Source organism: Martes martes (genome assembly GCF_963455335.1).
Source record: "Martes martes genome assembly, chromosome: 7".
NCBI lineage: Eukaryota > Metazoa > Chordata > Mammalia > Carnivora > Mustelidae > Martes > Martes martes.
The window spans coordinates 61,163,363-61,191,330 of record NC_137894.1 but is presented as its reverse complement, the minus strand read 5'-3'; the positions used below and the strand labels follow the sequence as shown (position 1 = coordinate 61,191,330).

The 27,968-nt window shown below is 42.2% G+C and overlaps 1 protein-coding gene across 1 annotated transcript in view; it reads left to right on the top strand.

The window, feature by feature from the left end:
• VPS39 (VPS39 subunit of HOPS complex) overlaps window positions 1-27,968 on the top strand; it is a 47,741-nt gene that overhangs the window by 14,711 nt on the left and 5,062 nt on the right. Inside the window, exons 5-19 of the mRNA XM_080807604.1 lie at window positions 908-1,002; window positions 1,953-2,051; window positions 2,503-2,595; window positions 4,549-4,732; window positions 8,177-8,297; window positions 8,400-8,520; window positions 13,839-13,968; window positions 18,661-18,803; window positions 24,131-24,274; window positions 24,683-24,824; window positions 24,965-25,051; window positions 25,390-25,463; window positions 25,818-25,916; window positions 26,713-26,830; window positions 27,332-27,460. Coding sequence (XP_080663730.1) covers window positions 908-1,002; window positions 1,953-2,051; window positions 2,503-2,595; window positions 4,549-4,732; window positions 8,177-8,297; window positions 8,400-8,520; window positions 13,839-13,968; window positions 18,661-18,803; window positions 24,131-24,274; window positions 24,683-24,824; window positions 24,965-25,051; window positions 25,390-25,463; window positions 25,818-25,916; window positions 26,713-26,830; window positions 27,332-27,460 — 1,779 coding nt within the window. The remainder of the gene's footprint in view (window positions 1-907; window positions 1,003-1,952; window positions 2,052-2,502; window positions 2,596-4,548; window positions 4,733-8,176; window positions 8,298-8,399; window positions 8,521-13,838; window positions 13,969-18,660; window positions 18,804-24,130; window positions 24,275-24,682; window positions 24,825-24,964; window positions 25,052-25,389; window positions 25,464-25,817; window positions 25,917-26,712; window positions 26,831-27,331; window positions 27,461-27,968) is intronic.

Below are 27,968 nucleotides of genomic sequence, written 5' to 3'. Positions count from 1 at the left end.
CTGGCCAGTTTAGGATGTGTGGTAGAGAGTGGCACAGTAGCAAGGGATAGGGAGAAACAGATCAAGACCAGACTATTCAGGCCTTGATAGAAAAGCCATAGACTCAGGGTGCCTGGGTGGCTCAGTGGGTTAAAGCCTCTGCCTTCGGCTCAGGTCATGATCCCAGGGTCCTGGGATCGAGCCCCACATTGGGCTCTCTGCTCAGCAGGGAGCCTGCTTCTCCCTCTCTCTCTGCCTGCCTCTCTGCCTACTTGTGATCTCTCTCTGTCAAATAAATAAATAAAATCTTTAAAAAAAAAAAGAAAGAAAAAAGAAAAGCCATAGACTCAAGTGAGGCAGCCAGCGAGGCCTTTTCTTAACAAACCGAGGACTTGCCTCATGCTTTGTACTGTTCAGCCCAGGGCCCAAATGGTGAAATCATTTTAAACTTAGTTCATAGGTGGAGGGAGAAATAAAGTAACTAAACCTTCATGAGTAAAACTAGATAGGAGGCCCAAGTGAAATTATTTTGCTTGCTTTGCTAGTAAGGAAATCCTTGCCATAGGATTGTACCAAATCCACAGAGGATTTCCTTTCTTTACTGAGGCTTCCAATGGAAGTAGTTTTGAAATCCTGTTCTTGCACAAATATTGCATTACAAATTTCCAGACTGGAGAAAGACAGAGTGTGAGAGTGCTTTGGTAGCAAAAGAGCTCTTCTGCATAAGCAGCCCAAATTTAAAGGCATGAAAGTGACCTCTATCATTTTGTCATATAATTCTGATAACAGACTGGAATAAATCATTGTTAGTGAAACCAAAGATACATCTTCAACCAGCACTTGCCAATTGGTTCTTCTCATTGTTAGTTACTTTTGTGTGTGGAGAATTGTGATAATTTATACTGTTGTTATACCTCCTTCCAAACAGAAAATAACATTTATGTCCATGACCTATTGACATTTCAACAAATCACTACAGTTTCAAAGGCAAAGGGAGCCTCACTGTTCACATGTGACCTCCAGGTAAGTGTAGGCAAGATGAAAATTGACTTCGTGTTTTAATAAATATGGTCTTTCTTAATATTCCTACCATTAGGTGGGAAGAATAACATTGATATACCAACCCAGCAGAGACTCCAGAGAAAGTGTTTGATTTTGGATTGTGTTAGAGAAATTTCCCCCTTTGTATGTGGTCAGAGGAGAAACATTTGGGTTCCCTGTGTGTGCTAATTAGATCACCAGACATCTGTCTTGGCAGGAGGCAACTAACCCATGATAAAAGCCTTTGCCCATGGATAAATCATTAGTGGGAAAATCCAGACTTACTGGTATCACAAACATGTGACATTAAATTGACCTTTTTCTGAACAGGTGATTGTATTCTTTGTCTTAGGGGTTTTTTGGTCATTTGGGAAAGACATTTCTTCTTACTTGTGCCAATTCATCATCCTTACATTATTAAGAATCTGCCTTACCCTTCTACTCAGCTTTGATCACTTTTTAGTCTTTGTGGTCTACATTGACCCTGCATTGTTTTATGCTTAGACATTTCTTTTCTCCTCCCTCCTTAAAGGATTGAAAGTGGCTACTGACACATGCTGATCCCTGACCAGCATGTACTGACAGCCATGAGTGGACAAACATTTAAGAAAAAAAGGAGTAAGCGGTTACATAGGTGAAGGCCTTCCCTGGGCTTTTCCTGTGTGAATTATGAATGTCCAAGAGATTTGCCGGGGTTGGGGTCTTTGGCTGGCAGCCCTTGGAGGGAAGTGCTCCTCAGCCTATTGTTTCTAAGAACGTCTTAGAAAAAAAATGGTGTTCTTCCACTCAGTTTGTCTGGCAGGGGGACTTTATATTACAGGGGATTTTCAGATTAGTAGCTATTTCAAGGCAGAAAATCTCGAATTTAGCTGTCACTCAATTACAGAGTCATCACATACACCGCCTCATTTGTCCTGGGTGTCTCTTCCCAGCACACAGAGACCGGTGAGGAGGTGCTGCGGATGTGTGTCGCTGTGAAAAAGAAGCTCCAGCTCTACTTCTGGAAGGACAGGGAATTCCATGAATTGCAGGTGAAGTCCCTCTTCCCTGGTCTGTGTTGACTCACAGCTTGAAAGGCTTCCTGTTCAGTAACACTGAAGGTCAGGGCTCTGGTCTTAGAGTTCTCTCCGCATGAAGGCTCTACCGTGAGTATGTGGGAACCTATCCACGGCCACTCGTCAAGAGTCTCCTGGTCTTCAGAGGTAGTGGTCATCCAATTCTGCAGCGCTTATATGGATTGGTTTATTTCAAAGTAGGTTTCACCTTTTCTAAAGGTGTCTAGTCATCCAGTTCATGGGTGAATTAAATTTTTATTACAAGTGGTTTCCCAGCCTTGAGCTTACAGACTTGTGCTTAGATGAGGGTGATGGTGATTTTGAAGAGGTGGGGTAGAATAACAGGAAAGTCACGATTTTTTGTTTTGTTTTGTTTTGTTTTTTCTTTTAATGTCTTTCCATTTGAACTCTTGCTCTCTTTCTTCAGGGGGACTTTAGCGTACCAGATGTGCCCAAGTCCATGGCCTGGTGCGAAAATTCTATCTGTGTGGGTTTCAAGAGAGACTACTACCTAATAAGGGTAAAACTTATTCTTTTGCATATATCATGCATTTACCTGGGGGAGAGGGTCATGTGCTTTTGAACTACAGGTCAAGAGACTGCCTTAAGTAGCGTTTTGGCATAACAGGGTTTGTGTTTGTATGTTTGGCTATTTTTTTATGCTTCTCAGCATCTCTAAAAATAGATGTCTGACGCCAGGCAGCATCAACTCTCAATTCTCTACATAATGAATTATCCACATCATGTATCTAATTATTGGAACAGATAATTAGGGCTGCTTGCCTCCATTCAGTAGCATTACCAAGGACTGTCATCTTAAGGCTTTGGTGTGCCTTATAAACTAATTTTAGTATTAACTTATGTATTTTTAAGACTTTGAGTTTTCTGTGCCCTCAAACCTTTTAGTATAGTTATTTTAAAAATTTATTTTTTTTATTTCAAAAGCCACATGTTAATATAAAAAATAAGGAAATATAGGTAAGCAAAATAAAGGAAGTACAAATCATCCATAAATCCTTCACTCAGAAATGATCACTATTAACCTTTTGGTAGATGAGCTTCCACCTGTTTACAAAAATAGCATGTTATACACATTGTTTTGTAATCTTTTTCTGAACCTAAGTGGTAAATATCCATGACATTGGTTTTTTTTTCCTCCATTATGCATACTGTATGTAGAATAGGTTGATACACCATGCATTTCATAGCATAATCCAAATTTCTTATCCCTCTCATATTCCAGACTTGCAGTTCTAGAAGCCTTTCTCCCCAATCTCCATTTCTCCCCACTTCCCTACCACCCACTGTGTTAGCTCTTCATTATTTATCTAGTTAATATATTTGTTCCATATTTACACTGTTGGACTGTCCTGATTTGACCAGCCTCAGAGTTGCAAACTGGTAGAGAAGTTGCCTCTATCCAGCTGATGGATGCGCAGAGTAGCAGCTAGGCCTGTAGGTGCTGAAAGAAGTCTGTGAGGGCTAGGGATACAGAGCCAGAAGCTGAAAGGTTGGCTCTCATTACTCTGACTACCTTTCCTCTTCTTGAGGGTACAGTCTTTTGAGGGTGGGAAATCTTGGGTTAGGCCCAAGCTATTCAAAATTTACTCATTTAGATCAGACAGTAAAATTCATTCTTTTGGATGTATGGTTCTAACATGGTTAGAGTCACGTAACCACCCCCACAATCAAGATTGAGAGCAGTTCCATCATCCAAAAAATGCCCTCATTCTGCCCCTTGAAGTCATCCCCTCTTCCTATGCCCCAACTTCTAGTAATCACTGATCTGTTCTTCATCTCTTATAGTTTTGCCCTTTCCAGAATGTCATATAAATGGAATCCTACAGTATGTAGCCTTTTGAATATGGCTTCTTTCACTTAGCATAATGCATTTGACATCCATCTGTATTGTGCGTGTCATCATATTCTTTATGGCTGGGTAGTGAGTGGTCCATAGTATGGATGTACTATGGTCATTTATCCATTCATCAGTTGAAAGACAAAGTTGTTCCCAGTTTTTAGCCATTATGAATAAAGCTGCAATAAACACTTGCATACAGGTCTTGGTGTAAACATAAGTTTTCATTTCTCTTGAGCAAGTGCCCAAGGAATGGGATTATTGGGTTGGATGGTAAGTATATATTTCACCTTAGAAGAAGCCAGCAAACAAAATGGCCGTACCATTTTGCATCCTCACCAGCAGCGAATGAGAGTTCCAGTTGCTCTGCATCCTCACCAGCACTTGACATTGTTAGTTGCCGGCCTAGATGCTTGTCTCTGTGTTAGAGAAAAAGAGAACTGGTTCTATGTTGTGATGACAAAATTTGTCATAACAAACTCTATAATATTTCCTTATGCCAAACAAGGAATATTATTGGCTTCTGTAGGCTCAGGGTTTCATTTGGATTTTTTAGGCCGTGTTCACTCCTCTGGTGAGAGAACACTGGTTGACTCACTTTGTGTCTTCCTATAGGTGGATGGAAAAGGGTCCATCAAAGAGCTCTTTCCAACAGGAAAACAGCTGGAGCCGTTAGTTGCACCTCTGGCAGATGGAAAAGTGGCTGTGGGCCAGGATGATCTCACCGTGGTGCTCAATGAGGAGGGGATCTGCACACAGAAATGTGCCTTGAACTGGACAGACATACCAGTGGCCATGGGTGAGACCACCATAACAGCTGCTTCCCACTCTGGGCTGGGGTTGTGTGCCATCCTTGCAAAAGGGAATCCCATTCATGGCTTTCACAGACTGTGGTTTACAGTGTCATTTACTCTCAGTTCCCCTTCTTAGAAGTAGACAAGTGTTTAAGGTCATTAAAAATGGGATATTCTGGTCTTTGTAGGAAGCCAGGTTTTGTTCCAGAGGGGGAGAAATTTAAAACTGAGTTATGTGTTTTAGGAAGTGATTGTCTGTTGCTGTATATTTTTATTTCTTAGTCCTTGTTTTACTTTCTGTGTAATGGTTTTAGTGCGTCCTCTGCCAGATAAACTACGTTTGGAAATTAGTGACAATTCTTTATTTATTCCTGTAGTACATGTAACTCAGTATTGATGTGCTTTTGACTTGGTGGGTATTGCTTCTCTTTTGTAGCTTGGAAGTGCAGATTGCGTTTAGATATCAGGCTTTGGCCTGCACATTAGGTATTTCTGCACCTACCCCTGCCCCAGGCTCTCAGCAGTGGTATTGCCTGGAAGTGTATAAGCACCCTCACAGCAATTCATTTTCAGTCAGAGGAGTGAGCATTTTTAAAATAGTTACTGCTGTGGAGTGGGGCATAGAGACATGCCATCTTTAAGGACTCTAGCTGGGGAGGTAAGGATAACATCTTGGATAAAAAGAGAAAACAAGGCATTGCTCAAGGTGTTCAGTTGGATGAGTTGAGATTCAGTCATTTAGAAAGTTCAACTTGCCAGTAAGAAGTTCCATTGCATAATTAAGATTGGACTAGACCAGGCAGGGAGTTTATGACTTGGCTTGAAGAAAAATTCCTTTCATTCTAGGCAGAAAAAAATAGTTTAAAATGATCGGAAATGTTCCTTTTTGACAGAGCATTAGAGAGACTGACCTGGTTGAAACAGGTGGTCTGAATTACAGAGGAATAAGGGTAGGGCTGGTTTTTAGAGGCTCATGCAAAGGTCAGAGAGCCCAGTAGATTCCTAACTGGTAGAATGTTTTGGTAAAAGCATCATGTTCTAGAGTAATTATTCTGGTTGTGTTCATTGATGAACAGTTCAGAAGGAAGATAATCAAAAGGACAGTATTTTGTAAGCCCAAGATTATGTATATTAACAAGTTTGAGGGGCTAAAAACTTCATGAGAAGCTTTGTGGTGTTCTGGGGGGTGCTCGTGTTCCCTTCAGAAGAGGGGCTATGGTAGAATTGATGCAGATGTGTGTAATACGTGTGAAGAGTATGCTTCTCATTCCCTAGTGTGAGAGTTTCTGTTTTAAAACTTTTGTTAGTGTCCAGTGCCTTTGGCAGTGTTTCTTAAAAATATTTCTGTGCCTTAACATACCGAGGAAGGGAAGAGCTGGGCATTCTTTCTAGGTAGGGTGGGAGAACCACCATCTGACAGGACAAAGACTGAACTTCTTCAATGGTGTGCATGTTAAATTTCATTTATACTTCTCTCAACTTTACCACTTCACCCTGACTCCAGTCATCTTGGACTCCCCCTCATCCAGCCATGATCCCCTGGGCTCTTGCCTCTTCCTCTCTTCTCTTGCCTGCAATATCCTGCTCACATGACAAGGCCTTTTCAGTGGCACTTCCTCTCTGAAGTCTTCTGCCGTGCAGGCAGAATGAATCACTTCCCCCTTGGTGCTTCCAAAGCCCTTTCAGGTTTCTCTGTCATGGCCCCCACACTGTCCCACTGGATGCAGTGAGTCTTCTGTTTCCTCTGCTCGTATAGGAGCTCTGTGAGCTCTGGACTCATGTTTTTTTTTTAAACTAGAGGTTTTTTTTTTTATTTGACAGACAGAAATCACAAGTAGGCAGAGAGGCAGGCAGAGAGAGAGGAGGAAGCAGGCTCCCTGCTGAGCAGAGAGCCCAATGTGGGGCTCGATCCCAGGACCCTGGGATCATGACCTGAGCCGAAGGCAGAGGCTTTAACCCGCTGAGCCACCCAGGCGCCCCTGGACTCATGTTTTGATCCACTTGGAGTAGGACCGAAACATAACCTTTTAGGAAGTGCTTGCTGAATGGATGAATCACTGTCATCGTTGGCCAGTTATTGGATGTCTGCTGTATACCAGCCACTCTGCCGAGTTTTGAATATACAGAGAGATCCAGACTGTCTCTTAGGGAGACTAGATCATGATACGATATGACAACCAAAAGCCTTCCTATTATAGATTACCTTTTTTATTAAATTAGACCTTGGAAAAGTCTGCCAGATTAAAGGAGAGAGAAATTTTACATATTTATACAACTTAACACTATGGGGGATTATACTAGTTTTTAAAAATGAGGCCAGCATTAAAAGAGAAGTAAAAAAATCCAATGCAAAGCAAGTTTTTAAATTTTTTGATAAGATGAAAAATATTAGCACAATAACAACAATAGCATTCAAAGTGATGAAAATATTAGGCCAGTTCCCTTCTGGCTTTAAAATTTTTATGGTATTTAGAGTATAAACTGTATTAATATGGAAAACTTTTTGTCAGAAAATACATGTCAGAAATAAATCCGTAGCACATTAGCCACAGAAACTCTTGAGTGTTTGAGGTTAAATTTCTGTATGATTATTATGCCATCTAGTGGTTGATTTTTTACTTTTTTTCTTTCCTTTTAAAAATTTTCTATTTTAATTGTAAAAAAAAAAAAAACATAAAATCTGTCATCTTAAGTGTACAGTATTTTTTAAGTGTATAGTTCAGTAGTTACATATATTCACATTGTCATGCAACAGATTTCAGAACTTTCTCATCTTGCAACAGTAAAAGTCCTTTATCTATTAACAACCCTTTTCTCCCTCCCCTAGCCCTTGGTGCCAACCATTCTACTTTCTGTTTCTGTGATTCACACTCCAGAGACCTCGTGTAAGTGGTAGAAAACTGGCACACTAAGACGGCCAGCCAGTTGGTTTCTCTGGGAATCACTGAGTGTCAGGTGGAGTTTTGCATCCCTTCCCTCTGAAAATCTGAAGCAGAAATAACCTTGGCCTGAAATGTGGAACTCTCTTTAGCCTCATTTTAGGGAAGAAAGAAGTTGCCTTCATCTAGTCCTTCTCATGTAACCTTTTCCCACTGATGCATTGTTAGGGGCAGCTGGACTTTCTTGGCTTGGTTTTGTGACTGATGAGAAAGAGAGCAGCTGAAGGTTTCACCCCGTCCTTTGGAGGAGATGGTAGGAGTGGGATCAGGTCACTCTCAGCAAAGCTGAATGCGTCCTTCTTGTGCACAAGATTCCTCTTAGGGTCACTTGGACAAAAAAAATTTTTTTTCCCTTTGGATATCACAGCATGGGATCCTGGCTTGGTATTTGAGTAGTGGACTATTTAGAGATCTCATCTGAATGCAGCATAGAAATGAGAAACTGAAGCAGCCCATAAACCTAAAGCCTGAGACCAGATCTACAACTTGAAGTGTTCTTTTCTTGTGCAGAGCACCAGCCTCCCTACATCATTGCCGTTTTGCCTCGATATGTGGAGATCCGAACATTTGAGCCAAGGCTTCTGGTCCAGAGCATTGAACTGCAAAGGCCCCGCTTCATTACCTCAGGAGGGTAGGAATTTCCTTTTTTACTGTAGCTGCCATATTATTGCAAAGCTTTAAAATCATAAAGCCTGTGCTAAAACTTTGCTAATATCCTTATTCCTCCCTCCAGATCAAACATTATCTACGTGGCCAGCAATCATTTTGTTTGGAGACTCATTCCTGTCCCCATGGCAACCCAAATCCAACAGCTTCTCCAGGACAAGCAGTTTGAATTGGCTCTCCAACTTGCAGTAAGTATTATTCCTGAGATTTGGATGCAAGTCTGTCTTCCTCATTGTTCTCCAAAGCAAGTGCTTTGGGTTTAGATGTTTATATTTAGTTTGGACTGGTAGAATAAGCACAGAGCTGCAAGTTAAGGGACTTGGATTCAGGGTCTGACTCGGCCATAGAATATCTATGTAACTCTAAATAATTTCACTTTTTTTTTTTTTAAGATTTTATTTATTTGACAGAGATCACAAGTAGGCAGAGAGAGCGAGGAAGGGAAGCAGGCTCCCCGCTGAGCAGAGAGCCCGACGCAGGGCTCGATCCCAGGACCCTGAGACCATGACCCAAGCCGAAGGCAGAGGCTTTAACCCACTGAGCCACCCAGGCGCCCCAATAATTTCACTTTTTCAGATGGCTTATCGGTCAGATGTAGAATGAATGCCAGTTACAATAATAGTAACTCCTAGAATTTAGAAGACAATAAAGTAATTTAATAGATATGGTGTAGCCTTGAAAAATTAGACCATGCAAGTATTAAAGTAACAGTCATAATGTAAGATTATAGTCTGATTGAATGCAACAACTAGAGGGCTTGTCACAATTCCTTTCAGCAGTAGATCCCTGTCTTTGGATAAGCAGGCCTCCTTCAGGTTTCTGAAACCACCTTGAGTTGCTGCATTCAGCAGGGCTGCACTCTTGTATTTATGGCTGCCACTCTCCTTGAAGGTTAGCACTGGCTATTGTTCACAGCCATAGTGCCCATGCTTTTGCTTTGGCGGTTCTCTCATTGCCAACACACTCCATGGAGACTGACTTCTGAGACTTGTCTTATTCTCTTAAATATTCCCAGTGGTGATTATTGTCTGTAGAGAGTAGATTTGATTTTAGGAAACAACCAAGGTCACTCTGATCCTAAACCTTTAAACTGGACAGTGCTAGTTCAGTGAAAGAGAAGAGATTTTTATGAATTTAAAAAGCTTAGTTTTGAGAGTATCTTGTTAATTATTTCTGAAGGGAAAGCAGTGGTCACGAGTTTTGGAATTTATAGTCATATGTGATAGATACTTTTTTAAAAAAATATTTTATTTGTTTATTTGACAGATAGAGATCACAAGTACGCAGAGAGGCAGGCAGAGAGAGAGAGAGAGAGAGAGGAGGAAGCAGGCTCCCCGCTGAGCAGAGAGCCGGATGTGAGGCTCAATCCCAGGACCCTGGGATCATGACCCGAGCCAAAGGGAGAGGCTTTAACCCACTGAGCCACCCAGGCGCCCCATGTGATAGATACTTTTGAAGGGCAGCATCTATCTTGGATGTATACATTTTGGATTTAAAACAAAAATCCAGTCTGAATAGTTAGAGATGTTTAATATCCCAAAAAGATTGTTTTTTTTTTCTTGGGGTTTTTAATTTCAGCATCTGACTACTTTATTTCTATTTTTTTGCCGCTCTTAAATTGTCCTCCGTTATTTTGTTTTCATTTTTAAAATACTAAATACCCATGAGCCCACCATCCTACCCAAGAAAAACAGCTTCCATAACTTACATGTACCTCCCCATCTCATTCTTCTGCCTCCCCTCCAGACACACCATTATCCTAAATTTGTGTTTATTGTGCCCTTTAAAAATATATTTCTTGTTGAAAAATCTCAAATCAACAACCTAACCTTATACCTGAAGGAGCTAGAAGAAGAATAAACAAAACTCCGAACCAGCAGAATGAAGGAAATAATAAAGATTAGAGGAGAAATAAGTGAAATAGAAACAAAACAAAACAGTAGAACAAATTAATGAAACCAGGAGCTAGTTCTTTGAAAAGATCAGAGAGGACTCAAACAAAATTATAAATGAGAGGAGAAATTGACAGCGCAGAAATTTAAAAAGGATTATAAGAGAATATTATGAAAATTGTATACCAGCAAATTGGACAACCTAGAAATATAAATAAATTCCTAGAAGCAGATAACCTCCCAAAACTGAGTCAAGAAGAAATAGAAAATTTGAACAGACTGATTACCAACAATGAAATTGAATCAATAATCAAAAAACTTCCAAAAATCAGAGTCCAGGACCAAACAGCTTCACAGTGAATTCTACCAAACATTTAAAAAAGAGATAATGCCTATTCTTCTCAAACTGTTCCAGAATATAGAAGAGGAAGGAAAGCTTCCATATTCCTTCTATGAGGCCACTATTACCCTGATACCGAAACCAGATAAAGATACTACAAAAATAAAAGAACTATAGTATCCCTGGGTCAATATCCTTGATGAACACAGATGCAGAAATCCTCAGTAAAATACTACCTAACTGAATCCAATAGTACATTAAAAAAAACCATTAACCATAATCAGGTGGGATTTCTTCCTGGGTTGCAAGGGCGGTTCAGTATTTGCAAATCAGTCAGGTGATACATCCCATCAATAAGAGAAAAGATAAGAACCAGAATGGTTCTTGTTTCAGTAGACACAGAAAAAAGCATTTGACTAAAGTAAAACATCCATTCGTGATTAAACAGAAAACAAAAAACCTCAACAAAGTAGGTTTAGAGGCAATATACTTCAACATAATAAAGGCCGTATATGAAAAACCCATAACAAATATCATCCTAACTGGGGAAAACTGAGAACCTTTCCCCTAAGGTCAGGAATAAGACAAGGATGTCCACTCTACCACTTTTATTCAGCATAGTACTGGAAGTCCTAGCCACAGCAGTCAGACAACAAAAAGAAATAAAGACATCCAGAATAGCAAGGAAGAAGTTAACTTTCGTTATTTGCAGATGAGATGATACTCTATAGAGAGAAACCTGAAAGACTACACTAGAAAACTGCTAGAAGTATAAACCAATTCAGTAAAGTTGCAGAATACGAAATACAGAAATCTGCGACATTTCTATACCCTAACAAAGAAATAGGGGAAAGAGAAATTAAGAAAACAATCCCATTTACAATTGCACCAAGAAGAATAAAATACCTAGGAATAAACTTACCCAAGGAGGTGAAAGACCTATACTCTGAAAACACCGTTGAAAGAAATTGAAGATGACACAAATGGAAAGATATTCCATGCTCACAAATGGAAGAATTAATATTGTTGAAATGTCCATACTACCAAAAACAATTTATGAATTCAATGCAGTCCCTATCAAAATGCCTGTGGCATTTCTCACTAAACTAGAACAGTGCTAAAATTTGTATGTAACCCTCAAAAGACCCTAACTAGCCAAAACAATCTTGAGAAAAAAAAACAAAGCTGGAGGGGAGGTATCACAATGCCAGATTTCAAGATACACTGGAAAGCTGTGATAAAACGGTATGGGGGGAAAAAAAACAGTATGGTACGAGCACAAAAATAGACACATAGATCAATGAAGCAGAATAGAGCTGCCAGAAATAAACCCAGGATCAGATGGCCAATTAATCTGTGACAAAGGAGGCAAGAATATGCAATGGGTAAAAAACAGTCTCTTCAACAAATGGTATTGGGGAAACTATTGGGGAAACTGGACAGCAATAAGCAAAAGAATGAAACTGGATCACTTTATTACACCACACACAAAAATAAACTCAAAATAGATTAAAGATCTAAAGGTGAGACCTGAAACCATAAAAATAATAGAAGAGAACACAGGCAGTAAATTCTCTGATACGGGCCATAACAACATTTTTCTCAGGCAAGGGAAACAAACGCAAAAATAAAGTATTGGGACTACATCAAAATAAGCTTCTGCACAGCAAAGGAAACCACCAACAAAACTAAAAGACAATCTATGAATGAATGGGAGAAGATATTTACAAATGACTTATTCAATGAAGGTTTAATATCCAAAATACATAAAGAACTTACACAACTCAGCATCCAAAAAAATAAAGAATCCAACTACAAAACAGGCAAAAGGCATGAACAGACATTTCTCCAAAGAAGACATACAGATGGCCAACAGACACATGAAAAAATGCTCAATATCACTCATCGTCAGGGAATCACAAACCAAAAACCATAGTGAGACATCACCTCACACCTGTCAGTATGGCTAAAATCAAAAACACAAGGAACAACAAGTATTGGCGAGCATGTGGAGAAAAAGGAACCCTCGTGAACTATTGGTGGGAATGCAACAGTTGGGAATATACATGAAATTTTCAGAGGGCAAGTACATATTAAACTTCGCCATTGACAAAATGTGGAGGCAAATTTTAGCCAGGGGACAGTTCCCTGTGGGCTGAATAAGACATCCCACTGTTGGTCCCTTTCTGAGTAGGTGAGATCAGGATCCCGTGGAGAAACAAGGAGCATTAAGAGCCTGAAGAAGCTAAAGAAGTGAAAACAAATGTAGAAATGGCATGGAGTCCATCCTAACTGGAGTGGAGGGTAATGCTTGAGTGTCTGGGAATAAGCTAGAGAAGGAGGCTGTGCTGGATTCTGAAGGCCTGCAAAGCACCAAGAGGACTTAGACTGGATGTGACCAAGTGTTGATAGTGGTCTAGGCTGGGGTGATGGCAACAGAATAGGAAAGGAAAAGAAGGGGAAAACTGGAAAGACATTTTGAAGGAAGAAATTCAATGTAGTAAAGAGTGGTTAAAAAGAATTTAAGGGGAATAAAGGTTATAAGGAAGAAACAAAGATAATAAATAGCTCCATTAATTTAGCTCTTACTATGAACTGGCCTTTCCCAGCTGTGCCAGCAACATTAAATCCCCTTCATTCCTTGAGCATACCATGTTCTCTCTGTCACCTTAGCGCCTTGCACGTGTGATGTCCTTTTCCCTTCCTTCTGTTCTGAACTCCCCTGGTTAACTCCAGCTCGGCCTTACACCCCAGGCTGCATTCCTCTTGCTTCCTTCTTGCACCCACCGCTCAGACTAGATTGGGTACCTCTCCCATGTGCTTCTGTCCTCGCTCACCCTATTTTAGTTTTGACTTTTTCATGTTTTTAAAGTGAACTCCAGACTTTATTCAGATTTCACCGGTTTTTCCATTAATGCCCCTTTTCTGTTCCAGTTTCAAATCCCAAAATTACATTGTATTTAATTGTCGTGTGTCCTTAGTGTCCTCTGATCTGTGACAGCTTCTCATTCTTCCGTTGTTTTTCATGACCTTGACAGTTTTTTTCAGGAGGACTGCCCAGGTATTTTGTAGAAACCCTGTTGCATTTTAATTGCAGAGTTTCTTCTCAGTCTTGTGGTTAGAATGTCGGACAAGTCTATGAGGGCAGGTGCCATGTGGATTGTCTTGTAAACTTGGGCATGCAGATCTCCTAAGATGTTGTCTGATACATAGTATATACTGAATAAATATTTGTTGAGTGAGTGAGCTCTTACCTATTCTGCCTTCTCACTAGGAAATGAAAGATGATTCCGACAGCGAAAAGCAGCAGCAGATCCATCACATCAAGAATTTGTATGCCTTCTACCTCTTCTGCCAGAAGCGTTTTGATGAGTCCATGCAGGTCTTTGCTAAGCTTGGCACAGGTAACACATGGGTTTGGCCTTGGTTGGACCTCATGGAGGGAGGGGAACCTGGAAAGGACAGGAGAGATAGTACTAGACATCTGAGATCTGGGAAAGTTTCTGCTCATCTCTTGATCATCGTGCCTCACAAGATCCCGTGGGTGGCCACAGTGTTACATATTTACAGTCTGCATCTTGTGCACCTGGTCTCACCCATAAACAGACTTCCAATATCCCTTTCTTTATTTACAGTAGAGAGGCTAAATCTCTTTCCAGTGGCTAGAATATTTATTACGTGGCACCCAGGGCACTCTTTTGTACATATATCAAGGTGCAGGCATTTTTGATATGAGGCCTTGATTGAAGGTGGTCCTGCAAAAACCTTCTATTCTATAATTAATACTCATGGGAAATAACAGCTTATGGGAAGAGTGAGGTTGGGGCAGACCACTCCAGACATAGGCAGCTTTGTAAGTGGAACACTAATGAAAACAATAGCAATCCTACTAACACTCAATTCCCACTACTGTTGGTACTCAGCACAGTCTGTGCTTTGCAGTCCTGAACCCTGGGGCGATGCTTTCTCCTTTGAGATACAAATCTTTGAGAATATTTGCTTCCAATAGAAACCAGTTTCATCAAAATAAAAAGTCTGATCCTGGGTATAGACTTCTTTATGAGACCCCCTACCAGAAATGAATATGGGGGAACATCTTTGCTTTATTTTTACTCTCAGCTTTTCCAGGTGGTTTAACTTAATAGAAAGTGTAGTGGGTTTTGAAGCTACTAAACCAGCCACTCCTCTTTCAGTTCTTTTCTTTAGGTCCCCTGTATAGTTACTGAGGAACCTTGCCTGGTCACTTTAAAGCATTAACAAGCTGGGCAAATTTGCATACAAATCAACACCACTTTTTTTTCTTTTTAAGATTTTATTTACTGGAGAGACTACAGAGCACACAGAGAGCACAGAGGGAAAGGGAGAAGCAGACTCTCCACTGAGCAGGGAGCCTGATGCAGGGGTTACATCCCAGGACCCTGGGATAATCACCTGAGCCCAAGGCAGACGCTTACCGCACTGAGCCCCACCAAGCACCCCCTAACACCACTTTTGCCTCATAATGATAATGTTCTCTCACTTACAAACTGTGAATGAACTAATTCATGTGAAAGAAACTCAAGTTGTAGCAGAACAGAGTATACCTGGGATGCCAAGTCAGAAAACTACTTTTGGGGCCATGGAATAGGAGCAAAAGGAAGTTTTGTGGAGGGATGTTTCTTCTGAGCCAGAGGGAGGCCAGGCTGCAGAGAACAGTCTCAGATGGCTGGAATATCATACTACCAGGCCCAGTGTCCTTTGATCCCCCTAGGGTAGGTTGGGGCGGGCCCAGGTTTGCTTTCCTGCCTCTCCCTTTATTGTGTTCCACAGATAGGATTCTTATAAGGGTGGCCTATTTCTGCCGCTTGATGTAGAAGCTCTCTCTGCTCTCACTGGGAACATAGGGCCTATGAGTGGGCTCTATCAAGTTGGTGAACCACCCTAGACTCGCTACAAAATTTTTTTCATATGTGGGTTTTTCCTGGAGAGAGGGTCAGTACATTTTATCTCATCCTCTGATTTCTTAGATCCTAAAAATGTTTAAGAACCAGTACTGTAGAGTCATTTCCTTGTGGCAACCTACAACTTGTACATAAAAAGCTCTATTACAAGATAGAAAGGCAAGTGCCATAGGTGTTTGCATGCAGGTTTCGTAAGATGCACGGCATTGAGACCGTGGGGTTTGGAGTCCTGGTGGTTGAGCATGATGTATGGAATGGCAAGAATGTAAATAAGATAGTTTTTGTATTTCTTTTGTTTTTTAAGATTTTATTTATTTATTTATTTGAGAGAGAGCACAAGCTGGGGAGGAATGGGGTGGGCAGAGGAAGAGGGAGAAGATGACTCCCTGCTGAGCAGGGAGCCCCACATGAGGCTTGATCCCAGGACCCCGGGATCATGACCTGAGCCGAAGGCAGACACTTACCTGACTGAGCCACCAGGCACCCCAGTTTTTATATTTCTTGAAACCCCTATTTAGATCTTGAAATTGAGCCTTAGACTATTGAATTTGTTCAGATACTATATTCATTACTTACTTAGTCAATAAAAATTTTATCAAGCTTCTACCATGCGTTGGAGACTATTCTGGGTACCAAGTAGTGGGGCGTATATTCTGTTGGAGACGGGGCAGACAGCCAAATAAATGAGCAAATTTATAATATATTGGGACGTGGTAAGTTCTAAGAAAAGTAAAGCAGGGAAATGGGGATAAGGAGTACTGAAGATAGGTATTAGGATTATAATTTAAGATAAAATAGGGAAAGCATCTCTGAGAAGTTAGGGCCTAAAGGAGGCTATTTAATGAACCGGGCAGTTGTCTGGGCAGGTGCAGTGCAGGTAGAAGGAATGGCCGGTGGCAAGGTGGTGAGGTTGGAATACTGCCTAGTCTGTTCCAGAAGCAGCCAGATCCGTGTGGCTAGAGAAGAGTCGATCTGTATCCTTTGTTCTGCATAAGGAATATAATCCCATTGTGAATTGCCTGTCTCTGTTACTGAGAATTCAATGTGTGGCATAATCCTGGACTCAGTGAACATCGGCCCAAAGGCAGCTCAGATAAGCGATGGCAGTGGCAGCTGTATCTTTGATCCTAGGCTTCGCGGATAAATAGGACATGTTGTCTGTCCACAAGGTGCTTACATGTAAAACCACTCAGTGAAACATGGGAATAAATGTCTGCAGGACTGTGGAGAGTTAAGTCAGGAGTCTCAAGAAGCAGTGACCAGGCTCTGGAAGATAGAAGAAAAAGCAGAGTGTAAAGGAAGGTGGGTGGGAGGAGACACCCAGTGGTGGTTGAGGGTCTGTGAGCCATAGCCCAGTGTGATGATGGTGGTGCTTGATCACATGAGAAAGAGATGTTGGGTCTGAATCCTAGAGGACCTTGAATGCTGCCAGGGAATTTGGACTTTGTATTGTAGGCTTCTTCGGGTGACATCACAAGGTTTTAAGTAGAGCGATGTGATTAGAGCCATGTTTGTAGACATGCACCATGGTGCGGGAAGCCACCAAAGGACAGCAGATGCGCTCCGGGTCCCCAGCGGTTGTCTGCGTTCCTCAGACTGCGCTTCTGTGCGGGAGCCACACGGAATTGCCAACTACCCCATTTGGTTGCTGTTTCTCAGGAGTGTCTCTTTCACATTATCTCAGGTTTTGAGGAACACAGTCTTCCTCGCTTGGCAGAAATACTGTGGTCAGACACCGGTTTCTTGGGGCTGATGTGCGTTCTGGGGGCTTCAAGGCAAGGCTGGGTAGCATTTCTCTTCTGGTCTGCTTGTCTGGAGCTCAGCTCCTTCTAGGAGAAGGACATGGCCTTCTCCTGTTCCCCAAACTTTTTTTTTTAGTTTGAATGAAAATAAAGTAATGTTAGGACGAAACATTTATTAAAGTGTTAAAGGAAAAAAAACCTTACTCTAGATCTAGCCTTGACTCTAGTTTTGTGTCTTTTTCATCCAAGCTTTTCCCACATGTGTACATCTCGGTATAATTATAACAGTATTCGTTTTTATAGTTTTTGTTACTTAAAATTGTTAGTGTTTTTCCATGTTGCTGTGTGCCCTTCGTAATTAAAATTTGTAATGATTGCATTATAGTCTCTTAGTTGACATAGACTATAGTTCTGCTGCTGAAGGAATTCCACATTGTTTCCAGAACAAATAATGTTCCTTATGTGACCTGCTCATTCAGATGTGTCTTCCCCCTCCCATCTTTTAAACTGTTTCCTTAGGGTAAACTCCTAGAAGTGGGATTGGTGAGCCCAAGTGCTTTTCTCCTTATTGAAGTAGCAGTATTTTTTGCCTTGGCATTGTAAGAGTGATTCAGTTTTATAATATTGTAAGCCCTGGATAATATCATATAAACATTTTTCTACAGACTTTACTCTTTAATGTACTGCTCTAATTCTTAATGTAGCAGAACGTTTTCCCACTTATTTATATTATTTTCTTGTCAGTTGTTTATGTCTTTTGCCTCTTTATCATATGAAATCTTTTTTTTTTTTACCAACTCACATTTTATATAATTAATTTATTAGCTTCTTGCCATGTATCCGGCAAATATATATGCCCTAGACCATTGTCTGGCTTTGTTTTAGTAATAGTAATTTGTTTTAGTAATATTCTTTTCTTTATATACAATTCTTTTATTTTTAAGGCTATTGATTATTCACCTTTAATGTCTTAACAGTTTTTCCTTGGGGAATTTTTTCTTCTCCACTTTTAGAGAATTCATGAATTTTCCATTCCAATTCTGGATATGTGTATGTGTGTATGCCTTAGAATATAGAGTCAAACCATTTTTGTTATGGTTTAGTGAAATATACATGTTATTAGTGCTCAAATTATAGAAGCATAGAGCTCATTGACTCTTTATGAACTTGGAGTTATTTAATTTAAGAAATGAGTCTGAGGGTGCCTGGCTGCCTCAGTTGATAGAACATGTGACCCTTGATCTCGGAGTTGTGAGTTTGAATCCATGTTGGGTATAGAGATTACTTAAAAAATAAAAAAGATCTTTAAAAAAAATTAGTATGGAACTTATTTTGCTATTACAATGGTCTTGTTTTATTTGATCCTTAAATTGCTGTGCTCCTTTCTGGGGAATCATGTTTCCCTTCCATGTAGATCCTACCCATGTGATGGGCCTGTACCCGGACCTGTTGCCCACAGACTACAGGAAGCAGCTGCAGTACCCTAACCCGCTGCCTGGGCTCTCGGGGGCTGAGTTGGAGAAGGCACACTTAGCTCTGATTGACTACCTGACACAGGTAGGTATGGTACAGGGGGGTGTGGAAGAGTTCACCTGGGAGTTCCGGTGCCTGCTTTTCTATGGCAGAGAAGGGTGGGCCTTCTCCGATTGCACGGGCATTCTGTAAATGAATGCCTTAGAAGTTACGGTGGGCTGGGTGCATTTCTTTCTCCTTCACCTCCCTAGTCAATCGTACCACTGAGCTTTGATGCCAAATCTTGATAGCAGGAAATGTACCAGATTTCTGGCAAATTCACATGAAGCTCTCCTAGGAACTCAGAAGAATAAATTTTAGTGGATAGAAAATAATCAGTTTTTTGAAACACTCTTTTGGAACATACATACTTGTGGGAAGATACATGCTTTATGCAGGAAACCAGGCAAATACAGAAAAGTATATAGCAAAAGTTAAAAAAAAAAAAAAAAGTAAATAAATCTCCTGTAACCCTATCACCCAGAGAAAAGTAACCAACATTATAGTGTTGTCCTTCTAGACCTTTGGAGGCATACCTCCTTTATTGTGCTTCACAGATGCTGCTTTTTTTTTTTTTTTTTTTTTTAACAAATTGAAGTGAGCAAGTCTTTTGGAATCATTTTTCCAACAGCATTTACTTACTTGGTATCTTTGTCACGTTTTGGTAATTCTCACATCATTTCAAGCTTTTTCATAATTAATGTATTTATTTTTGTGATCTGTGATCTTTGATGTCACTGTTGTAATTGTTTTGGGATGCCACCAGCTGTCCCCATATAAGATAGCAAATTTAGTAAAATGTCTGTGTTCTGACTACTTTACCAGCTGGCTGTTCCCCTACCTCTCCTGCTCTTTAGGTTTCCCTACTCCCTGAGACACAATAATACTGAAATTAAGTCTGTTAATAACCCTACAACGGCTTCTAAGTGTTTCAAGTAAAAGAAGGAATCGCTGTTACTCACTCTATTTATTTTTTTTAAGATTTTATTCATTTATTTGACGGAGAGAGATCACAAGTAGGCAGAGAGGCAGGCAGAGAGAGGGGGGAAGCAGGCTCCCCGCTGAGCAGAGAGCCTGATTTGGGCCTCTATCCCAGGACCCTGGGATCATGACCTGAGCTGAAGGCAGAGGCTTAACCCATTGAGCCACCCAGGCGCCCCTGTTTCTCACTTTAAATCAAAAGTTAAAGATAATTAAACTTAGCAAGGAAGACATGTCAAAAGCCAGGATAGGCCAAAATCTAGGCCTCTTGTGCCAAGTTGTGAATGCAAAGGAAAAATTCTTTTTTTTTTTTTTAAGATTTTATTTATTTGACAGATCACAAGTAGGCAGAGAGAGAGAGGGTGAAGCAGGCTCCATGCTGAGCTGAGAGCCCGATGTGGGGCTCGATCCCAGGACCCTGGGATCATGACCTGAGCCGAAGGCAGAGGCTTTAACCTACTGAGCCACCCAGGCGCCCCAGCAAAGGAAAAACTCTTGAAGGAAGTTAAAACTGCTACAGCAGTGAACATGAATAAGAAAGCAAAATAGGCTGTTGCTGATTTGGAGACAGTTTTACTGGTTTGGATAGAAATCAAACCAGCCACAACATTCCCCTTCCCCAAAGCCTAATCCAGAGCAAGGCCCTAACTCTCTTCAAATCTGTGATGGCTGAGAAAGGTGAGGAAGCTGCAGAGGAAAAGTTGGAAGCTAGCAGAGGTTGGTTCATGAGGTTTAAGAAGGAGGCATCTTCATGATGTAAAGTACAAGGTGAAGTGCTAAGTGCTGATGGAGAAGCTGCAGCAAGTTCTCCAGGAGATCTCAGTGAGATTGTTCATGAATGTGGCTCCACTCAACAACAGGTCTTCAGTATAGATGAAACAGCCTTCTGTTGGAAGGAAATGCCAACTAGGACTTTAATAGCCAGAGAGGGGAAGTCAGTGCTTGGGTTCAAAGCTTTTAAGGACAGGCTGACTCTTCTTAGGGGCTAATGCCGCTGGTGACTTGAAGTTGGAGCAATGCTCTTTGACCATTTCGAAAATTCTAGGGCTCTTAAGAGTGATGCTACACACCTGCCCTGCCAGTGCTCTGTAAATGGAACAACAAAGCCCAGATGACAGCATGTCTGTTCATAACATAGTTTACTGAACATTTTAAGCCCCCTGTTGAGACCTGCAACTCAGAAAAAAAGATTCCTTTCAAACTATGACTGCTCACTGGCAATGCATGTGGTCACCCATGGGCTCTGATGGAGATGTACAGTAAGATTAATGTTGTTTTCATACTAACACAGCATCTTTTCTGCAGCCCATGGATCAAGAAATAATTTTAACTTTCAAGTCTTCTTTAAGAAATACATTTCACAAGCCTCTAGCAGCTATAGATAATGATTCCTCCATACCTGGGTAAAGTAAATAAAGTAAATTAAAAAAAAAAATCAAAAATCTGGATCCTATTAAGAACACTCATGATTCATGGGAAGAGGTCAGAATATCAACATGAACAGGAATTTGGAAGAAGTTGATTCCAGCCCTCAAGGATGACTTTGAGGGGCTCAAGACTTCAGTGAAAGAAGTAACTGGGATGTGGTGGGAATAGCGAGAGAACTCGATGAGAAGTGGAGCCTGAAGATGTGAGTGACTTGCTGCCAGCTCATGAAAAACTAATGGATGAGGAGTTGCTTATTACAGATGAGCAAAGGAAGTGGTTTCTTGAGATGGAATCTACTCCTGGCGAAACTGTTGAAATGACAACAAAGGATTTAGAATACTCCTTAAACATAGTTAGTAAAGCAGTGGCAGCATTTGAGAGGATGGACTCCAGTTTTTTGTTTTTTTTTTTTTAAGATTTTATTTTTTATTTATTTATTTGACAGACAGAGATCACAAGTAGGCAGAGAGGCAGGCAGAGAGAGAGAGAGGAAGAGAAACAGGCTCCCTGCTGAGCAGAGAGCCCGATGCGGGGCTCGATCCCAGGACCCTGAGATCTTGACTTGAGCTGAAGGCAGAGGCTTTAACCCACTGAGCCACCCAGGTGCCCCTGGACTCCAGTTTTGAAAGAAGTTCTGTGGGTAAAATGCTATCAGCATCACATGCTACAGAGAAATCATTCGTAAAAGGAAGAGTCCGTTGGTGTGGCATACTTCATTGTTGTCTTATTTTAAGAAATTGCCACAGCCACCCCAGCCCTGAGTCACCAACATTGAGTCAGGACCCTCCACCAGCAAAAAGATTACAACTCACTGAAATCTCAATGATGGTTGGCATTTTTTAGCAATAAGGCATTTTTATTTTTATTTTTATTTTTTTTAATAAGACATTTTTAAATTAAGGTATATACATTATTTCATTAGATATAATACTACCATACTGTGTAAGCATAACTTTTGTATGCACTGTGAAACCAAGAAATGAATTTGGCTAGCTTTATTGAGATACTTGCTTTATTGAAGTGTTCTGGAACCAAACCCACAATGTCTCTGTGGGATGCTTGGGTATGTATTCATGAATTCAGTTTTTTAAAAATTTATTGGGACCCCTGGTGGCATAGTCCATTGAGTAGATGATGATTCTTGATTTCAGCTCAGGTCATGATCTTGGGGTCCTGATTTGAGCCCTGCGTTAGGCTCTGCACTCAGCAGGGAGTCTGTTGGAGGATTCTTTCTTCCCCTCTCCCTTTGCCCCTCCTCCTACTCACGTGCATGCGATCTCTTGATCTCTCTCTCAAATAAATAAATCTTTAAAAAAATAAAAATAAAATTTATTTATGGGGTTCCTGTTGCCAAACAAACTAAAGTTGTTCTATGGCTTACTTTTTAAAAACTTAGCTGTATATTGAGAAAGCCTTTCTCTGTCAATAAATATTCTTCTATAACATGTTTGTTTTTTTTTTAAGACTTAGGAGTATTTAGATGTAAGTTTTCTTTTACAGTTTACTATTATGGAGAGATAAGTGAAATTCTCAAGTGAATAATAAAACTAATGTCTCCGTTAAAGACTGTTCGCTCCAAACTTTTGTCACATATTCCCTGGGCACTTACCCAGAGTCAGAGAACTTAGTAAATTTTTTCCCTGTAAGTGTTCTGAAGACCTCTGTAAGGGGTCCCCTGGGGAGACACTGAGAAATACTGCTGGGAAATTGTAAGCCAGCTTCCTGTCACCTGCTTCTGGGTTGGTGAAGGTCCCACAGGTCTGGTCAGGCACACATAGCCTCAGCACTTCCTTGACGTTGTGCTCCAGTGGTACCCAGCTATGGCTGGCAGATGGCGGGGAGCACACAGACATGACTCTGTCTGTACCAAGTGAGAAACATTCCTGGGGCAGAATGTCTCCTAAGCCTGTGGCACTGAAGAAAGCCTTCTATTGCCTGTGTCTTTGCTTTAGGACTCCGAGCACACGTTTTCCCTGGACCTCTCCGCTGCCATTTGGAATGTCTGAGGTTAGCTGAAACTAGTCCTGTGCCAGAGAGATGGTAGAGCATCTAAAACGGAGGGCATTGCCAGACACTATAGTACAGACTGGATGATTCTATTTATATGAAGTTCTAGGATAGGTAAAAACTGATCTCTAGTGATAGAAATCAGATCTGTGGTGTCAGAGGTGGGTGGGATTCTTTGAGAAGAGTCCAAGGGAACTTTCTGGGGTGATAGGAAACATTCTGTTCCTTGATGGGGGTCATGGTTACATGCATTTACATATGTGTCAAAATGGATTTCATGCTTTAAAAGGGTACATTTTATTGTATGTTACTTATACCTCAAGACAGTTGTTGGTTGTTTTTTTTTTTAATAGAAGAGAATGGGGAGGCGCCTGGGTGGCTCAGTTGGTTAAGCAGCTGCCTTTGGCTCAGGTCATGATCCCAGAGTCCTGTGAGTCCCATATCGGGCTCCTTGCTCAGCAGAGAGCCTGCTTCTCCCTCTCCCTCTGCTTATGTGCACTCTTTCTCTCTCTCCCTCTCTCTCTCTGTCAAATAAATAAATGGAATCTTTTAAAAATAAATAAATAAATAAATAAAAGAACATGGGGTTTGGAATTAGACCCTAATTTGAAACTTGCCTCAGCTGCTTCTGAGAGATGTAATATCTGTGCCTTGTCTTCTTCGCTTGTAAAGCGGGGATGACAGTAATGTCTGCATTTGTTGTAGGTTTACAGTAGGATGACGTAAAGTTCTTGTCATAGTGCCTGGGATGTAGTAACTATCTGATAAATAATTGTTACTGGATCTGTGGCAATTTGGCATTCATCTGTTTTGATCCCCAAGAAAAATGATGTGCTAATGTGAGATCAGGGTGGATAGGCATGAGCTGTGTTGGCAGTATTTGGAATTACGTGGTGGCCCAGGTGATAAGGATGATTGAGTCCTGGCCTTAACCCCACATTTTTGGGCCTTGGCAGAAACGAAGCCAGTTGGTAAAGAAGCTGAATGACTCTGATCACCAGTCTAGCACCTCCCCGCTTATGGAAGGCACGCCCACCATCAAATCCAAGAAGAAGCTGTTGCAAATCATTGACACCACCCTGCTCAAGTGCTACCTCCATGTGAGTTCTCCAGGCGCTCGCTACCCACAAGACTCCAGTCCCCAGAAGCTGGGAAAAGGCTACTTTGGGGTCCTGCCATCAATAAGAGTGACATCTTGGATGATGGCAACCACCCAGCCTTGACCTGACACCTCTGAGCTTCTGGAAATTAAAAGGTTAAGGCAAGATAATTGCCCCGGAATTTGCAGTGGGCTGGTCTTCTCTGGTAAGACGGGTTGGTGCTACAGGGTGAACAGGGACAGTGTTTTCTTCCCCCCCCACTCCCTTTAGTCCTGGAAAAGGGCAGTTGGCCTTCTCTGGCTTGTGTTCCATCTGTGGCCTTCCGGCCTGAAGCAGGCCTGGGCTGGGTGGGGGGTGGGGGTGTCCCTTCACGACGCGGTTGCCACAGAAGTCGTGCTTCCTCTGTAGACAAACGTGGCCCTGGTGGCCCCTCTGCTCCGCCTGGAGAACAACCACTGCCACATCGAGGAGAGCGAGCACGTGCTGAAGAAGGCGCACAAGTACAGCGAGCTGATCATACTGTATGAGAAGAAGGGGCTCCACGAGAAAGGTGGCTGGAGTAGGGGCTCAGTTCTGGGAGGGTGGTCTGTGGAGAGGGGAAACCCACCGAAGTACAATGACTTTCCCATGGGCATGTATTTCCTGGAAGAGGCTAATGACTTTTTTGTTGGGCGGGGGCTTCCTGGCCAGCTCTGCAGGTGCTGGTAGACCAGTCCAAGAAAGCAAACTCGCCTCTGAAAGGCCACGAGAGGACAGTGCAGTATCTGCAGCATCTTGGTGAGGCCAACTTTTGAAAGGGAAAGGGGAGAGGATTGTGTTCAAATGGACCTGATCTCCCTCCATTTCTGATTCTGGTGGGTCAAGACTCTCCCTCCCTTGTGCTCACCCAGCTTTGTTTCTCCACTTGAGGTCAGAGTCCCCCCCCTCCCCCATGGTGGAACTGTGACAGCCCTTTAGCATGTAACCAGCCCAGTAGGGGCAAGTACCCCTGAGTGACTGGTGTTTGGACAGAACCATCTCTCCTGGAAAGTAAATTCAGGGGCAACCTTTGCACCTGCCTTTGCAGTCCTATGGTCAGGGTGGGCCTCACCTGCCAACCAATCTTTAACCTCCAGGCACAGAAAACCTGCATTTGATTTTCTCCTACTCTGTATGGGTGCTGCGAGACTTCCCAGAGGATGGCCTGAAGGTAGGTCACGGGGATCTCTTGGCTTTATCTAGTACCACACTGGGTCCTAATTCTACTTAGGCAGTGGTGGCTGGAGGTGGGGGTAGGATTCATGCAGTTTCTCTGGCATTCAGAGGAGTAGCCTGGGAAATAGGAGACAATGGTGTAATGTAGCAGAGAGAGACTTCCACAGACGTCAGGAGACCAGCGCCTGCGACCTAGTGTGTCACACGAGATGGCACACAGGTGCCATCTGGTAGACCCTTCCCCCTTCAGAAGTTCACTTGAGCCTCCACCGTGTCTGTGTGTGCATGTGTGGTTGGCAGCACTGCAGTCAGATGGTTCTGCTTCTGGAACCCCGGTTTGTTCCCACAGATCTTTACCGAAGACCTTCCGGAGGTAGAGTCTCTGCCACGGGACCGAGTGCTCGGCTTCTTGGTGGAGAATTTTAAGGGTCTGGCTATTCCTTATCTGGTAAGATCTCTTTTTGATCTGAACTAAAAACCTTTAAATGTGGGATCCAGGACCACGTGGGGCAGTCAGGCAATTCAATACTGGGCAATTCAGATTGGGGTTTATGTCACCTGGGGACTGGTAGAAATTTAAGGAAGATTATTTCTGCCTCCTCTGAAGAAAGATCTTGGTAGATCAACCTGGAAATGTTACTTTTGATGAATGCCTTCTAAATCTAGATAAAGTACAGAGGGATAGAAGAGAATGGCGGAGAGAAACATCTCAAAGCCATGTTTGTATGGCCATTGATTCAGCCAGGACCACAGGACAACCAAATTGGTTTTAAGTAGCAGAATGCAACTATGTAACTGTAATTGCATGGGCAGATGTGAGAGTTTAGAGGATTATGGGACAAAGTTAATAAAGGAGCTTAGACTACAAATCAAGAAAATAATCCATGGGGCGCCTGGGTGGCTCAGTCAGTTAAGCATCTTCCTTCAGCTCAAGTAATGATCCAGGGTCCCTTGGGCTCCCTGCTCAGTGGGGAGTCTGCTACTCCATCTCCCTCTGCCTCTCAACCCCTCTTATGTTCTCTCTCTCAAATAAATAAATAAAATCTTTTTAAAAAAGAAAAGAAAACAATCCCTGATGTTTCTGGGTTGTAGTCCAAGATTGCCTGGTTGTTTTAAAAGAGCTATCGCTTCATTAGGAGACCATCTGGATGGGACCTGTTGGGCCTTAAAAATGTGAGGGAGACAGGGAGACAGAGCTGGGTCCCAGCATAGAGGGTACCAGGTAGACCCATGTCTTGCCTCAGGAACACGTCATCCACGTTTGGGAGGAGACAGGCTCTCGGTTCCACAACTGCCTGATCCAGCTGTACTGTGAGAAGGTGCAAGGTCTGATGAAGGAATATCTCCTGTCCTTCCCTGCAGGTACCAGTTCTTGTAGAAAGCCAAGTGGCCCTGGGCCTTAGAGGTGACCTGGGACCCGAGGGTGCCGTGTGGCATAGGGAAGCAGAACTTACTCTCCTCTGCGGGGCCCAGGTGGGTGGGAAGTTCCTCAGAGGCCCCAGAGCAGCCAAGTGAGCCAGCACGGGAGACTCGAAAGCTCTTGTCTGGATCTGGGCATCTCTGAGCATCGCCCCTAGGGGAGGGGGAAGGAACAGATTTGTCTGTAAGATGGCAGCTGTGCTGATAAGAAACAGGTTTGCTTACAGGAGCATTTGTGCAGCTTGTTTTTCTTTGTATCTCAAGCCGATGTTTTGGGGGTCGTGCAGGGACCATAAACTAAGAAAAATCCAGCTGGAACCCACTTTGGGGGCCCTTTCTGATCGCTGTGGTGATATCATGAACCCCATCCCTTTCGTTTTTCTTGATGACCCCATATTGCCGTCCAGCAGCAGCCTTTCATACTAAGCTTTGTTTCCTTTGAAGGCAAAACTCCAGTCCCTGCTGGAGAGGAAGAGGGTGAGCTGGGAGAATACCGACGGAAGCTCCTTATGTTCTTGGAAATTTCGGGCTACTATGATCCAGGCCGGCTCATCTGTGACTTTCCTTTTGATGGTGAGTGTCTGGCTCATGGCCAGAAGCCACTTCAGCAGAAGGTAATGCAAAAACCCATCCTACCCTTTTCCCCAGTTCCCTACTCTTCCCACAAGTCAGGGCTGGAGAAGGCCCCGTGTTTCAGGCCAGGGCTGCAGTTCTGTGCCATCTGAAGACTCGCTTTTGTACCGTGACTGAGAAGAGTCTCTTTTGGGTGTGAACCACTTGGCAGTTGCTGGCCAGGTTGAGACCTGTTTCCTGCATCAGCACATGTTCTTGGGCAAGTTCATTATTTAGCAATATTTGTAATCTGGCATCGTTTATCTGAAAAAAGACACACATATGCATGATGGCTGAGCTCCGGGAGAGCAGAGACCAAATGTTTCCAAATGCTTTCCTTAGCGGGAGCACTTGGCGCCTTTTGGGTGCTTATGCACTTGGTCTTTGGATGAGAGTTCTTAGCCAGTTTAGAAGTGATCACAAAAAAGATGGGATAAAGTACTTTCTAAAATAGCTCCCTTCTCCCATT